At 40.6% G+C, this 16,835-nt stretch overlaps 1 protein-coding gene across 3 annotated transcripts in view; it reads right to left on the minus strand.

The window, feature by feature from the left end:
• GTF2F2 (general transcription factor IIF subunit 2) overlaps positions 1-16,835 on the minus strand; it is a 292,361-nt gene that overhangs the window by 115,264 nt on the left and 160,262 nt on the right. For all 3 annotated transcript variants that reach the window (XM_073580282.1, XM_073580284.1, XM_073580283.1), the window contains one exon: positions 4,777-4,876. In XM_073580282.1, the coding sequence (XP_073436383.1) occupies positions 4,777-4,876 (100 nt within the window). The remainder of the gene's footprint in view (positions 1-4,776; positions 4,877-16,835) is intronic.

The following is a 16,835-nucleotide window of genomic DNA, read 5'->3' on the forward strand; positions in this document are numbered from 1 at the left end:
GTGTTTCTTATTTTTTAAAATATACTGTTTTCATAGGCAGTTTATTCAAAAACATTGCAATTATACTAGAATATTAGATGACTGGAAAATAACAATGACTGCAATTCATATAGGTAATTTAGAGAAAATATGAGGAAATATTTTTTGCATAATAATTTGGAACACAGTGTAGTGCTTATAAAGTTGTATAGAGGGAGGAGGAAATAGCGGCAGACAGACATATTGCTGCTCATCGCCCATCTCTATCATGGGAAAGTGTATTCACTAAACAAACATTTTACCTGTGAAATGGAAGTTTTGAGAATGAAAGATCCATCCATAGTTTCTCATTTTCATTTGTGATATTGATTTATGGGGATAAATACAAAAATAAAACAACGATTATTGGCACACCTGATACATGCTGCCCAATCCGTAGGCATCATGCATCAGACATTGGCTGTATGAACTTAGCTAGCTAGGCTCCAGAGTCAAATATAAGTTTGACTCTGAAATTCTGCAGTGTTTCAGAGGAAAATATGCTTTAGTAGCCACAGGGGACAAAAACCGCAGTGTAGACTAGTCAGATACACGGATCCCTGGTGGCTTCTCCCTGCCCACTGCCATGAATTACCAGGTCTGTGCCTATATGTGTAAGTAGGCAGAGATTTGATACTCCAATGCAGCGGGGAGAAGCCACCAGGGATTTTGTCTCCAGCGGCTTTTAAAGCATGTTTTTCCTCAAACGCCGCAGCATTTCAGAGTCTAGTTCATACAGCCAGAACTTGATACATGCTGCCCACAGTAAAATCAGCTGTTCACTGAAAATACTTTGTCTGAGCTGCTCTTTACCATGAGGTTCTTCTCTAATTGCTGTATATTCAAAGGATTGGTCATGTTCCAGTTGGGTTATGGGACTGAGCCAAATACATCGCTCCAGCAGTCCCAGAATGAATACAGCAGCGGTTGGACATGGGCGCTACTGCTCCATTCTAACAGGATATAATCGCCCTGTTCTGCTGATCGTTGCGGTCTCAGTAGTCAGATACTCACAGATCTGTACCTTATCACCAATTCAGGCTATTTCCCTGCACATTGCATTTTAATAGGGATTTAACAAAAACGGACATGCTGGAATACACATGTATAAACAAAGCCCCAACCAAGGGTAGAATGAACAATGATCAAAAAGGGGGCAACTCCCTTACTACTAGATTCCTACAAAAAATGGAGCACTGTGCCCCAGAATACCAAGTGACATGAGTTCACAATCATGTAATTGTAATAGAAAAGTTATTAATAATTCACTCACATAAAAAGGGGTGAATACAACAATAGTGATAAAATAAGTACAATTGGTGAAGACCAGGCAACAGCCCCCCCAAGGAAGCCAATCAAGTGGAATGCAAATCGGGGCTGCGGCAAACATGTTCACCATCATCCCCCTTCCATATGGGTAAGCATTTTTCAATAGCACTCTCAACGACACTTTATGCATCTAACAAACTTGGGTAACGTCATTCCATATACAGTTGTGCTGTTTTACATACCACGGCAGAATTTTTTGCTTTCTTGGCCTTTATTCAGACAATATGAATGATAACACCAAAACTTTTTTTTCCACTCGTGGTTAGTGGATGGGTGAAGCCATTTATTGTCAAACTACTGTGTTTTCTCTTTTTAAATCCCAATGACAACCCAAAACATCCAAATGACCCTGATCAAAAGTTTACATACTCTGGTGATTTTGGCCTGGGTTTGAATAGCTACTCAAGATAACAGCCTCATCTGTGACCTGTTTGCTTGTAATCAGTATGTGTGCATAAAAGCTGAAGCTGAGTGAGTTTCTGGGATCAAGACACACTCTTGCATCTTTCATCCAGCCACTGGACTGTGAGTGATGGGGAAAGCAAAAGAATTGTCAACGGATCTACGGGAAAAGGTAGTTGAACTGTATAAAACAGGAACAGGATACAAAAAGATATTCAAGGAATTGATAATGCCAGTTAGCAGCATTCAAACTGATTAACAAATGGAAAATCAGGGGCCTTGTAAAAACAAAACCACGGTCAGGTAGACCAACAAAAATTTCATCCACAACTGCTAGGAAAATTGTTTGGGATGCAAAGAAAAACCTACAAATAACATCAGCTGAAATACTGGACTCTCTGAAAACTAGTGGTGTGGTTGTTTCAAGATGCACAATAAGGAGGCACTTGAAGAAAAATTTGCTGCATAGTGGAGTAGCCAGAAGAAAGCCATTACTGTGCAAATGCCACAAAGTATCTCGCCTACAATACGCAAAACAGCACAGAGACAAGCCTAAAAACTTCTAGAACAAGGTAATTTGGAGTGATGAGACCAAAATTGTAAAGCACTGAGGTGGATCGCTGATGTTTTGAGGATGTGTGAGCTATAGAAGGCACAGGAAACTTGGCCAAAGTTGAAGAAAAGATGAACGCAGCATGTTGTCATCAAATAGTGGAGGCAAATTTGCATTCATCAGCCCAGAAGCTGCGCATGGGACATACTTGGACGTTCCAGCATGACAAAACACAAGGCCAAGTCGACCTGTCATTGGCTACAACAGAACAAAGTGAAGGCTCTGGAGTGGCCATCTCAGTCTCCTGACCTCAATGTCAATGAGCCACTCTGGGGAAATATCAAGTGCGCAGTTCATGCTAGACAGCCCAGGAATTTACAGGAAATGGAGGGTTTTTGAAAAGGAGAGTGAGCAGCTTTACAATCTGAGAAAATAAAAAACCTCATTCACAACTACCACAAAAGACTTCAAGCTGTCACGGATATTAGAGGGGGCAATACATGATTTTAAGAAATGGGGTATATGAACTTTTGATCAGGGTCATTTGGATGTTTTGGATTGTCATTATGATTTAAAAAGAGAAAACACAATAGTTTGACAATAAATGGCTTTACCCAACCACTAAACATGAATGGAGAAAAAGTTTTGGTGTTATAACTTATTCTCTGAAAAAAGGCCAAGTAAGCAAAAAATCTGCTGGGGTATGTAAACTTTTGAGCACAACTGTATGACCTTGTTTAGGACCTTTACTTGACTGCCCTGCTGGATGCATTGCGGGTGCCTCACAGTCCCACTGCTTTAGTACATGGCTACCCTGTACAAAAAAGGTCCCCTTGAAAAATACATTATCTCACTATTCTATGACCCGCAAGTCAGTGTGCGAGTCTCTCAGTATTTATGCGCTGTGACACTCTCTATGCCATATAGTATGAATGTCTGTAACCTTATTTAAATTTTTCTATTTTAACATGTGCTATCCGTGATGGTGATTGCCTCATATTCACCAATTGTACTCATTTTGTCACTATTGTTGTATTTACCCATTTTACCCATGTTATTAATACATTCTCTATTACAATGACATGCTTGTGTCCCATCTCACTTGGTATTCTAGAGCACATTGCTCTATTTTTGTAGGAATCCACATTACATTTTAATGTAGTTTGTGGCCATAAATGAGCTGAGAGGAGCTCAGAAAAAAAATCAGACAAAAAAAAGTTACAGATGTTCCTGTAAAACTGATAGATTCTCAGGTAAAGCAGTCGGCCACTTTCTCTATATGGTGCTGCCTCCTCGCACCCTGACCAGCCCCTCCGTCTGTCCATACAATGGCTGCTGGTAGAGGAGCATGTGACCAGATCTGTCAGTCATACTCCGCCAATAGAAAAGCAGCTTTCTCCTGTGTAGTGTTTTACGATTGGATGAAGCTGATGGACAGGTCTGGTCACATGCTCCTCCACCGTAGTCACCATTTGGATTTCTCAGAATTACAGAATAGTCACAGCATCATATAATGCACAGCCATGAAGCTCGTATGAACACGCAGCCATTGTTTCAATAGAACATAATCATTACTATGTTGGTTCCATGATCAAATGAGTTTAATGCAACTACTCCGAAAGCTTCACACGTCGCAGACAATGCAGAGCAGTTTAAGCTAAAAGCTGTTTAAAGTGTGTCGCCCTTAATGAATCAGTGTCATTACAGTCTTAATAGAGGCACTGTCTGTCTCACTACTTTTCCAGAAACTAATGTATCTAAGGGTCTGTTCACATGTGCCAACATGGGGCACTACATGACCGATCAGATGCTGGTTTGCCGATTGGTGGCCATTTAACAGGCTGTTTATACAGACGGACCTCACTCACAATACGGACAGAACGATAAGTAATAGATGGCTCAGAGCACATAGGCTGCCACTGTTCTCAGCAGCACGAACCTGTTTACACAGAAGAATGTGCTGATGAGAACGATGATCTTTTGTGCAGTCCAATCACCCTACGAATGAGCGTTTGTTAGTCAGGTGACCAGCAGCCTGTTTTTAGGCTGCGGGATTATCATGAAAAATGCGTTCCTAAGAAAACTCATTCTCGATTATCTTGCAGTGTAAACGCACCTTAAGAAATTGCTGACTTACATTTATTGAATTGGCCGGAGACCTCTCAATGTCTTGTATATACTGATTATCTATAGGTGTCATTTTAGCTGTAAATGATCTTTAAAACCCTCCTCCTCGGTCTATACTACATGGTTTGGCAAAGAATATCATGATATGCGGGCTGCGCTCACGGAAAGGAAGAGATCTGGACAGTATAGGCAAGGTTTTTAATTCACACCAACAGATTTTGACGCCTTTCTAAAGGTAAAAAAACAAGTATACTATTGGGTTAAAATATTCGTTACTAAAGTGAAAAAAAACAAGCACAATTAATAAAATAAAGGCCTGTGTTGTACACGCCACGGTAGCTACTTACATTATTTGCATGGTTGGACACGGGTTTGTAATTTGTTGTCACAGCTTTTTCAATCTGCTGGGATTGTCTCTTGGGCTTGGAAGATTCTTCAATCTGTCGCCTGAAACACAATGCAGAACTATGTTAGTTCACACAAACCATCACCAACAGGTGTAAAACCCAAGACCACCTACAAACAATCCAAACCTATTCCAAAGCAGACAATGACTCTTTGCCCGCAGTAAAGAGATGTTTTACAGGATGATTTCACTGAACGCAAGACTCAGGCCAATAGTAACAAAAATGAATAATAAAAAATTGAAAAGTTACATGACTAATATTAAAGCGGACAACTGGTTTACAATATAAGGTGGCTCAGTGGTTAGCACGGAATATATGGTGGCTCAGTGGTTAGATCTGTAGCCCTGCAGTGCAGATTACTGTTAAGCACTGTGGAAAGTAATGGTGTTATATAAGCGACTAAAATTAAAAAAAAATATCCAACCCTCTTCTCATCTTTGTTAGGCAACTTCTACATGTGGCATGAAGTTTCCAATGAAGAGATGACCTCTAATGACAGTATGCAGCAAGCTCTCAGATCTGCGCTGAATTTTGACACTGTGTGCCAAGATGACATTGTCTTAAACTTTGCTCAATGCTGGCTAAAAATCCACTACAGATAAGCATTGTGAACTCAGTCTTATGACCCCCATAAATAGTATTTGTAGAATATAATCTGTATTATAATTACTTAGCTACTGAATGCTCCAAGCTTTTGTTCATTTCGAAATGCCTAGAACATTTGCTCTACATTGGCCTAATCATTAATCTTAGCGATTTAAAAGTAAATATTCTTTACTGATTTTTCTGGATCTCTCTTCCATTTGACACCATAGATCACTATAATCCATATGCTTAACGCGATTGGCTTGAAAGGTGGCCATATCCAGTGCATTACATAGTAGTACAGTGGGGAAAAAAAGTATTTATAGTCAGCCACCAACTGTACAAGTTCTCCCACTTAAAAAGATGAGAGGCCTGTAATTGACATCATAGGTAGACCACAACTATGAGAGTCAAAATGAGAAAACAAATCCAGAAAATCACCTTGTTTGATTTGGCAACATTTATTTTGCAAATTAAGGTGGCAAATAAGCATTTGGTCATTAACAAAAGTTCATCTCAATATTTTGTTATATATCCTTTGCTGGCAATGAAAGAGGACAAACGTTTTCTGTAAGTCTTTGCAAGGTTGGCAAACACTGTTGGTGGTATGTTGGCCCATTCCTCCATGCACATCTCCTCTAGAGCAGTGATGTTTTGGGCCTGTCGCTGGCTAGGCCCTCTCTAGGACCTTCATATGCTTCTTACGAAGCCATTCCTTCATTACCCTGGTGGTGTGCTTGGGATCATTATCATGCTGAAAGACCCATCCATGTTTCATCTTCAATGCCCTTGCTGATGGAACGAGGTTTGCACTCAAAATCTCACGATACATGGCCCCATACATTCATTCATGTACACTGAACATTCGTCCTGGTCCCTTTGCAGAGAAACAACCCCAGAGCATGATGTTGCCACCCCCATGCTTCACATTAGGTATTCTTTGGATGCAACTCAGCATTGTCTCCTCCAAACACGACGAGTTATGTTTCTACCTAACAGTTCTACTTTGGTTTAATCAGACCATATAACATTCTCCCAATACTCTTCTGGATAATCCAAATGCTCTCTAACAAACTTCAGTCAGGCCCGGACATGTACTGGCTTAAGCAGGGTGACACGTCTGGCATTGCAGGATCCAAGTCCCTGGCGGCGTAGTGTGTTACTGATAGCAACCTTTGTTACGGTGGTCCCAACTCTATGTAGGTCATTCACTATGTCCCCCCGTGTGGTTCTGGGATTTTTGCTCACCATTCTTGTGATGATTTTGACCCCACGGGGTGAGATCTTGCGTGGAGCTCCAGATCGAGGGAGATTATCAGTGGTCTTGTATATGTTCTATTTTCTTTTTATTGCTCCCACAGTTACCAAGGTGCTTGCCTATTGCAGATTCAGTCTTCCCAGCCTGGTGCAGGGCTACAATTTTGCTTCTGGTGTCCTTTGACACCTCTTTGGTCTTACCATAGTGGAGTTTGGAGTGTGATTGTTTGAGGTTGTGGACAGGTGTCTTTTATACTGTTCAAACAGGTGCCATTACAACAGGTAATGAGTGGAGGACAGAGGAGCCTCTTAAAGAAGTTACAGGTCTGTGAGAGCCAGAAATCTTGCATGTTTTTAGGTGACCAAATACTTATTTTCCACCATAATTTGAAAAATAAGTCTTGCCAAATCAGAAAAGATGACTTTCTGGATTTGTTTTCTAATTTTGACTCTCATAGTTGTGGTCTACCTATGATGTTAATTACAGGCCTCTCTCATCTTTTTAAGTGGGAGAACTTGCACAATTGGTGGCTGACTAAATACTTTTTCCCCACTGTAGGTCAATGTTTGAACCAGCAATGATCAAATGATTGCCTGACGATGGATCATATAGCCACACACAGTTTTGTTTTTTCAAAGGAACCTTTTATTTAATGAGTTGTACAAAGAACAACATGGTCACAAATGGTTACAAAAAAAAAAGATAAAACAGCTTACACATCAGAAGAATGAATTGTGCATAGTATATAAACAGCGTTACAATAAAAGCATGCATTATTCATAATCACAATCTCTTATACTGATCAGAAACTGAATACTATGTATTAACAACTGTTGTCTTGAACTACCCCAACTGGGGTTAACAAAATATAGACACAAAGTAAAAAAAAAAAAAAATCTAGGAAAAAAAGGGGGTGCAACCAGCATTAATACCTTTCCTACAGTCAGTAATATGCATTGAGTCATCTGCACCATCGGTTGTGGCAGGGTCATCTATTGTTACCAGATCTTATAAAATTTATCTGAGTATCCTCTTGACGAATATATAAGTTTATACATAAGTACGCTATACTCTTCCCGTATCAAATGTACTCAAATTTGTTATGGGCGACGAAGGCAGCAAGATCACGTTATTATTCTGGTTTTCAGTAATAAAGACCGGTATCTTTAGAAACAGTCGGCACTTGACAGTTGCCAGATTATCACTTCATTACACTGCAATACTGTATACCTTTTTTTTTTTTACACCTTGTCTTAAAATGAAGGCTTTAGCAAAGCACCATACACAGAAGTGAAAATTTGCATTTACAGTTCTCATTGCATAAGTGCCATATCGCTTCCCCTCAAACGGAAAAGTTGGATTTCCATGAAATACATTCGTTCTTAGATGCTATAACATATACAGCATGTCTATTCCCACTTACTATTATTTTAGGGGAGTAGACGAGCACATGCTCTGATATACTGTAATATTCTGTCTTTATTTCTAGGTAGGGAGCGGTTTGCCCAATACCCATTCTGCTAAACATTTGGCTTTTTCAGTTTCCCTCTGGAATTCCTAACAGCGTTTTTTTAATTAGATCTGAAACTGATGGCCAGGAAAGCTTCTCTTATGGCTTCCAGCAGGCCTCAGCAGTCAGCACCATTAAGGTCTAAGGGGATCTGTACCAAAAAGTGTGATGACAACACAGATTCATGGCAAATGGCTGATAACATCATTATTCTTACGTCCTCAAAAAGTGGCATGACTCAGAAGTACTCGGAATAGCAGTAGGATACCACTGCAGCTCGGCCGGGAATGATCAAAGATAGAAAAATAGACATTAGAGAAAATTATACAAAGAATCATAAAATAAAAGGAACAACTGCTTCACAGAAAGGAGCAGAGAATGGAGTATTGATTGGGAATGCATAGGACGGGGCATGCACAATGTCAGAGGTAATGGGGAATTTCTCATTTCCCGCTTCTCATACCAAAAAAGCAGGGCAGGTTACCTTAGAATTAGTCTGAATGGACAAGTGGACAATTCATTTCAATTTCAAGAAAAAATTAATTTCAGATTAGAGGCAGAATGCGCTATGATAATTATATTCATCCTACACTAGATTATGGAAGTTTTGTTAGCACTGAAATATCGAGATTGTTCAAGGTTGTTAAATTGCAAAGTCCACGGGTGCTAGTCAAAATGTAAATTATGTGTACAGTGTATCATGGAGGGTTTAATGTGGGCCAGCTTCTAAATTGGAAAAGGTCACGCCCATTAACCCCGACCAGAATAGTGGAATATCACAAAATCGCTTCCAAGAAGGTAGGGTTAAAGAGTTAAGTGATAGGGCACATCATTTATCATCGGTGTAGCAGTAATCCGTCGTTCTCAGGGAAAGGAAGATGAAATACTTGGCTCCATGGATTCACGAGGCTTCGTTATCATTTCATTGACCAAAGTTGCAACTAAAAAATGAAATCTCTTGATGAAAGGTCACTAGTAAAAAAAAAATGCAAATGTACATCCACAAAAAAGGAAAAAAGTAAGAATACAGATAAAGAAAAAAAAGTCTCTGTACTGTATTTTATGCTGCTCATTTTACTCCAATCGTTACTTCCGCCAATGAGTTTCACGCTGAGTCATTCTTTATACTCCATTTTTCTATAAATATGATTTGTTTATCCAAACTTGACTCTTGACCGGGTCTCGACAGAATTGAAAACTTTTACCTAATTTTATTATAATCATAAAATGTAGTGATGAGGACCAGTCACAAAATCAAATACTGTACATTCTGTCCAAGGACAAAAATAGATATCTGTGGCCCAAATGGCTGGTTTAGCCAATGACAGTTTCTCCCAACTCCACCATAAGAGGAAGACCCCAATAAGCAAGACTGCCAGTCCATCGTGCGGATATCATTGGGTTCTGATGACGTCTCTCATATTGGATTGTGACTGAATAATAAACCCGTAGTTCCTCTTAGGAAATAGACTTACGATTCATAAACAAATGAGTAACGTAATAAGGAAATCCAATACTGGAAAAAATGGCTTCCTGATTCCGACGCGTTAAGAGGTTTTTAACCCCTGTCTATGTGATCTTCAATTTCATTAAGCAAAATCCTCTTTTCTGTTCTACTGAACCTACACTTATTTCACCTACAGTGGGTACGGAAAGTATTCAGACCCCTTTACATTTTTCACGCTTTGTTTCACTGCAGTCATTTGGTAAATGCAAAAAAAAAGTTCATTTTTTTTCTCATTAATGTACATTCTGCACCCTATCGTGACTGAAAAAAAACAAAATTTAGAAATTTTTGCAAATGTATTTAAAAAAAAACCCCTGAAATATCACAGTCATAAGTATTCAGACCCTTTGCTCAAAAAAAAAACTGAACTTTTTTGAATTTACCAAATGGCTGCAACGAAACAAAGAGTGAAAAATGTAAAGGGGTCTGAATACTTTCTGTACCCACTGTACATAAGCTATTAGAATCAAATACCTCATATAAAGTTATCCACACATTGTCCAATCTGACAATTATAAGCCATACACACCAAATACACATAAGACTCTGCACATATCATATCCGAGTATGCAATTGGATTTACATGTTAGAAGCATTTTCCCAAATATAAATTCAAAAGAAACCACTACCAGATGTACCATATAGCACTGGCACACAGTGCCGTATACGAACCACAATAGGTTCCTATGATTAAGTGTAACTCAACTTTATTTATTTTTAACAATTTTGTAATTTTTTCCAGTATGGAAAGTTATGAAACTTGGCAAATCATTCTAAAAAAATTGCATGGAAGTGGCTTCCAAAATCTGTTTTTTTCCCCCTAGTTTAGTTGCCTGTCTTTAGCTGCATTCATATCAGAATGGAGTACACATGATAGCAGTGAAAAGGTCAGCACCTATCGCTCACTAACTCTGGGGATCAGCCTGCTGCAGGGGATTGTTCGGATAAGCACACCACTCAGAGGAGGAGACAGGTACTAAGTACAGAAATGAGTATTAATCCACAGGACTTCGGTCCATCTGCCAGGACAATAATCTGTGATCTCTGGATGAGAGGCATGCCAATCTACTTACCTCCCACATTTCCAGCTCTTCTCGTCATGTGCACTTACCCTTAAAATAAATCTGTCACCCCTGGGACGTATATGACCTACAGTTGTGACCAAAAGTATTGACACCCCTGCAATTCTGTCAGATAATACTCAGTTTCTTCCTGAAAATGATTGCAAACACAAATTCTTTGGTATTATCTTTTAATTTGTCTTAAATGAAAAAACACAAAAGACAATGAAGCAAAAAGCAAAACATTGATCATTTCACACAAAACTCCAAAAATGGGCCAGACAAAAGTATTGGCACCCTCAGCCTAATACTTGGTTGCACAACCTTTAGCCAAAATAACTGCGACCAACCTCTTCCGGTAACCATCAATGAGTTTCTTACAATGCTCTGCTGGAATTTTAGACCATTCTTCTTTGGCAAACTGCTCCAGGTCCCTGATATTTGAAGGGTGCCTTCTCCAAACTGCCATTTTTAGATCTCTCGACAGGTGTTCTATGGGATTCAGGTCTGGACTCATTGCTGGCCACCTTAGAAGTCTCCAGTGCTTTTTCTCAGTCCCTTTTCATTCAGACGCTGATGGATAGTACGGGTTGACACTGTTGTACCCTCGGACTGCAGGGCAGCTTGAACTTGTTTGGATGTTAGTCGAGGTTCTTTATCCAAAATCCACACAATCTTGCGTTGAAATCTCTTGTCAATTTTTCTTTTCAGTCCACATCTAGGGAGGTTAGCCACAGTGTCATGGGCTTTAAACTTCTTGATGAACTGCGCATGGTAGACACAGGAACATTCAGGTCTTTGGAGATGGACTTGTAGCCTTGAGATTGCTCATGCTTCCTCACAATTTGGTTTCTCAAGTCCTCAGACAGTTCTTTGGTCTTCTTTCTTTTCTCCATGCTCAATGTGGTACACACAAGGACACAGGACAGAGGTTGAGTCAACTTTAATCCATGTCAACTGGCTGCAAGTGTGATTTAGTTATTGCCAACACCTGTTAGGTGCCACAGGTAAGTTACAGGTGCTGTTAATTACACAAATTATAGGAGCATCACATGATTTTTCGAACAGTGCCAATACTTTTGTCCACCCTCTTTTTTATGTTTGGTGTGGAATTATATCCAATTTTGCTTTAGGACAATTCTGTGTTTTTTCATTTAAGACAAATTAAATGAAGATAATAATACCAAAGAATTTGTGTTTGCAATCATTTTCAGGAAGAAACTGCGTATTATCTGACAGAATTGCAGGGGTGTCAATACTTTTGGCCACAACTGTATTAATATGGGCATACACATAACAGAAATGTTACAATAGTCGTACCTGTATACGTCATATTAATAGCCTTGCTGATGAAAAATCTTATATTTTTCCTTATACTAATGATTTCTTCCAGGCTCCGGGGCGTGCGGTGCCTGAAAGAAATCCCTGCCTCCTGTCTTCATGATAATACTAATCACTCCCATGCACGTCAGTTCTAGTGCTGGAATACCACGCCTGCGCTCTGCACTACCTCCACAATACATACTTTTTCCTCGCTTCTATGGGTACTGCATTCAGGGATCTTCTGCATAGGCGAGTCACTGTGACCTCCGGCGTGTGTAACGATAAGGTGCTCTCCCCACGTCCTCCCTGCATAGTCATCGATGGAAACCATGTGTACATAGCGATGTCTATGCGGGGAGAGCACATTATTGTCGCACACGCCGGAGGTCAATGGAGAGGAAGTCACTGGTGCCTGCGCTGAAGATCCCTGCATGCACTGCCCATAGAAGGGAGGAAGAGGTATGTGTTGTGGAGGGAGTGCAGGGCGCAGGCGCAGGATTCTCGGAGCCACAACTGACTTGCATGAGAGGGATGTAGTATTATAATGAATATAAGAGGCAGGGATTTCTTCCAGGCACCACATCCCCTGGAGCCTGGAAGAAAATAAGGGTAAGGACAGAGAAGGATCAGTGACCCGTCGCAAGCCATACAGATGAATATGTAAGCAGAGCACCACCCACGAGAATATCATTAACTGAGAACTGCAAATAAAGATTAAACAACCATAAGGCTATGCGCACACAATGCGCTTTTGCAGCTTTTTTTACACGCATAAATTCTCCAAAAACACAATGGAATACTAAAGCAAGGTAATTCAATGACAATCCTGAAGTGCTGTGCTCATGATGAGTAAATTTCCGTCCGTATTTGCAGCGTTTTATTTTCTGCAGCATGTCCATTTTTTTTGCATTTCTGCAGCGTTTTTGACTCACTGACTTCAATTGAGTCAGTCAAATCTGCCAAAAAAATGCAGATGTAAAAAGGCTGTGTATTTGCTGCAGAATTGTCAAAGGAAATGATGCCAGAAGGAGGAAGTGCGCGGGCGGAGAACATGTGCGCGGAGAATATGTGTGTGTCCGTCTGTGGGTGTCTGCGGGTGTGTGTACCCATACGAACAGCCCATAGTGATTGCACTTAGGCGTCATCTCATGGGCCTACTACTCCCATCCGGCTATTTCTGCTGTCACATATAACAGAGACAGCATGAGCAAATGATGGGAGAATCGTCTCATCATCCGGCGCCTGAGTTCAATTGTAAAAAAAAAAAAAAATCAAAACATTTACATAATTCCATACATATTCAAATACAAAATGCATACTCACTTAACACCTAATCCCCGACGCCCGCATCTCCTGCAAGCAATCAAAAATAATAAACCAACATATACTCTCTGCCCGCCGTAGTCCATTTAATACCGAGTGTCCCACGGCGATCTCACTCATAGAACAGTCACATCTCCCGAGGCTCTACCCGGCCTCCGGCAATACACTGACAGGAGGTAATCTCTCCCACAGTGTATCACTGCGCTGCCGTGAGAGTTCACCAGCTGATCAGCTCCGGGTCTCATCGGCAGTGCCGGAAGAGACAGCACCGGAGCTGATAAACTCCGCTGAACTCTCACGGCAGCGCAGTGATACACCACAGGAGCAATTACCTCCTGTCAGTGTATCGCCGGAGGCCGGGTATAGCAGTCACATCTCCCGATTTTGTCTACACGTGAGATCGCCATGGGACACTCAGTATTAAATGGACTACGTCGGACAGGATAGTACTATATGTTGGTTTATTATTTTTTTGATTGATTGCAGGAGGAAAGGGTGTCAGGAATTAGGCGTTCAGTAAGTATGGTAAATTTAGATTCATTAAAGGAGTCTGTGTGATTATTTCACATAAAGGACTTTATTCTGGCTATGTATTTACCAAGTAACTATAGGATTAGTAATGGATAGGTGTCTTATAGATGCCTCTCCATTACTAACCGACTCCGCTTAGCCACATTCACTATAATATCCCACATCATCCCGTCAGCCAGAGCTACCGGACTACTATCCCTAATATCTCACATCATCCCGTCAAAGCCACCGGACTACTATCCCTAATATCCCACATCGTCCCATCCCTTTGAGAGAGACCTGGGGTCAGAACCACAGCGCTGAGGGATTTACCCTAACTTCCATACCAGGGATCCCTTTAAGAGCAGCCTGGCATTAGAACCAGAGTGCTGAGTGGAATTGCCCTAACTTCCATACCAATGATCCCTTGTATAGAAGCCTGGGGTGACAATCAGAGCGTTGAGGGATTTACCCTAACTTCCATACCGGAGATCCCTTTAAGAAAGCCTGGGATCAGAACCAGAGCGCTGAGTGGATTTGTCCTGACTTGCATACCAATGATCCCTTTAATAGAACCCTGGGGTCAGAATCAGAGTACTGAGGGATTTGCCCTATCTTCCGCACAGGAGATCCCTTTAAGAGAGCCTGGGGTCAGTACCAGAGCATTTGAAGGCAATTGCCCTGACTTCGATACCGGGATCCCTTTAAGAGAGGACAGGGGTCAGAAACAAAGCGCTGAGTGGATTTGCCCTAACTTGCATACCAATGATCCACGGGAGGGGGGGGATTCATTTCTGTCATGTGCTCTGTGCTCCTTTCCGGGAGCAGACAATGGCTGGGAGCTTATGTTCTTGGGGATGCTAGATTTCTCTCACCATGTCAGTGTCTGCTGAGGTGTTGTCAAGTGGGAAAACTTGCTCATAGCAACCAATCACAGCTCAGCTTCTTTTAACCAGCTCTGGTGAAATGAGAGATGCTTAGTGATTGTTGCAAGGAAAACTGTTGATCATAGCAACTATATATATATATATATATATATATATATATATATATATATATATATATGCCAATATATTTTTAAAAGTGTTTACCTATATTTTTTTTAAATATTGGCAATACTGTAGCAATATTGCCACTAGTTTAGAAATTGGAGTCTAAAAACAAAAGCAGTAACTGTGTGAATGCTGACTAAATTACAGTACCTTCTGTTGTGAGTTCATTTTTCCCTTCACCGTTGAGGTCTGATGAACTTCCTCCTCTGGTGAAGGAAGGTTGTGAGGCTGATTACCAAACACCCGGGCAGCTAGATGATGACTGGGTGGCTGGAATTGAGGACTGGATATAAGGCAGCCGACGCCCTCCTGCCTTGCTGGTGAGCCTGCTGGATTCTTGGAGACCAGTCTGATTCCTGTGTCTCAAAGCTAAGTTTTTCTGCTCTGCTTTGTACACTTCAGTTTTGTTTTGCCTTGTTTTTTTGGAGTTCTGCCATCTCCGGCCGGGGGTGAGCTGAATTCCATTTTTGTCTCTGATCTGTTGATCTTTTGCTCTGTCTTCAGAATATACCTGAGTGCTGATATAGTCTTTTGAAGCCTAGCGACTTCAGGGCCTGTTTTTCCTATCAGTCGGTTGGCACATTTTGGATAGGGTTTTTGCGGATGGCACACAGCGGCTTTCCTATCCTGTCCTATTTAGTTAGCTTGGGCCCCATCATTTGCTCAACCTATCTTTCTATCTGTGTTAGTGTTTTCATCTTGCTTCACCGTCATTATATGTTGGGGGTTGCCTATTGCTTTGGGGTCTGCTCTGGGGCAGTTTAGTTTTCCCCTTTCTCTCTTTAGGCTATGTAGTTCTCCGGCTGTGATCGAGGGGTCTAGGGCACCGTAGGAACCCCCCACAGCTACTGCTAGTTGTTGTGGATAGGTTCAAGGGTCTGCAATCCGATAGCTGCCAACCTCTCTGGTTTTTCTGGACTTAGCTAGTATTTTGTTTTTTCCTCCTTCGGTGACTCATCATAACAACCTTCAGTTGCATATTGGCCAAGCCTTGAAGGTGTTTTGTTAATAAAAAATTTCAATCAGATTTTTGAGTTCCATGTGCTTTTTTTAAAAAAAAAAATCTATATATTTTTTTTTGTATTTGGATATTTAAATAAACGAAAACTTTTAAATTTTGAAATTTTCACACTAGCCACGGGAGCCATTATTACTTATTTTTTAGACTTCATCTCCTTTCAGGAAGAGATTTCAACAGGCTCTGTATCAACAGAGGCAGGATTGCAATGACTGATAGTGCTTTTATACCTAGCTGACAACACAGGATCAAAAAAAAAAAAAAAAAAAAGATGCACATGTGTTGCAAGTGCGTTTATAAACAAAACCTCCAAAGGAAAATTTATTGTGGGATTATATAATCAAAAAGAACCAGAAAGCACTTTTGTTGGTATCATAGGTGTGAGAGTGTGTGTATTTTTTGTGTCCCCTATTTTTGTATACATAGGGTGGTCTAGGGCGTTACTAGGGATGCCGGCGTTGAGCGGGGGCGCCACATCGTCTACAACTTGGGTGCCAACCTCCGCAGTCAGGAAGGGCCTTATTAGGGCATGGTAGCTTTTTGCCCCATGGTCAACAACTATATATATTAATACTGAATCCACAATTTGCATTTTGATCTCTGTACCCCTTAGGTATTAAGTCATTTCTACTTAATGTTTTTTAGTGATTTAATTAAAAGCTCATTTTTAGGGGTTATTTATTTTCCTGTGCTTTCTGGTTCTTTTTGTAAGTGCGTTTATGCAAGTCCATTTGTGGACTACTTCGGATTGGTTGGATTACTTGGGACCTGCATAGGATTTTTTTTTCAATAAAGTAGTGAATGAGGTATAGTGTGGGGGAGTCTTTATTCAAATAAAGTGGTTTTTTTTTT

Source organism: Dendrobates tinctorius, unplaced genomic scaffold, assembly GCF_039654945.1.
Source record: "Dendrobates tinctorius isolate UK_male_01 unplaced genomic scaffold, ASM3965494v1 ptg000064l, whole genome shotgun sequence".
NCBI lineage: Eukaryota > Metazoa > Chordata > Amphibia > Anura > Dendrobatidae > Dendrobates > Dendrobates tinctorius.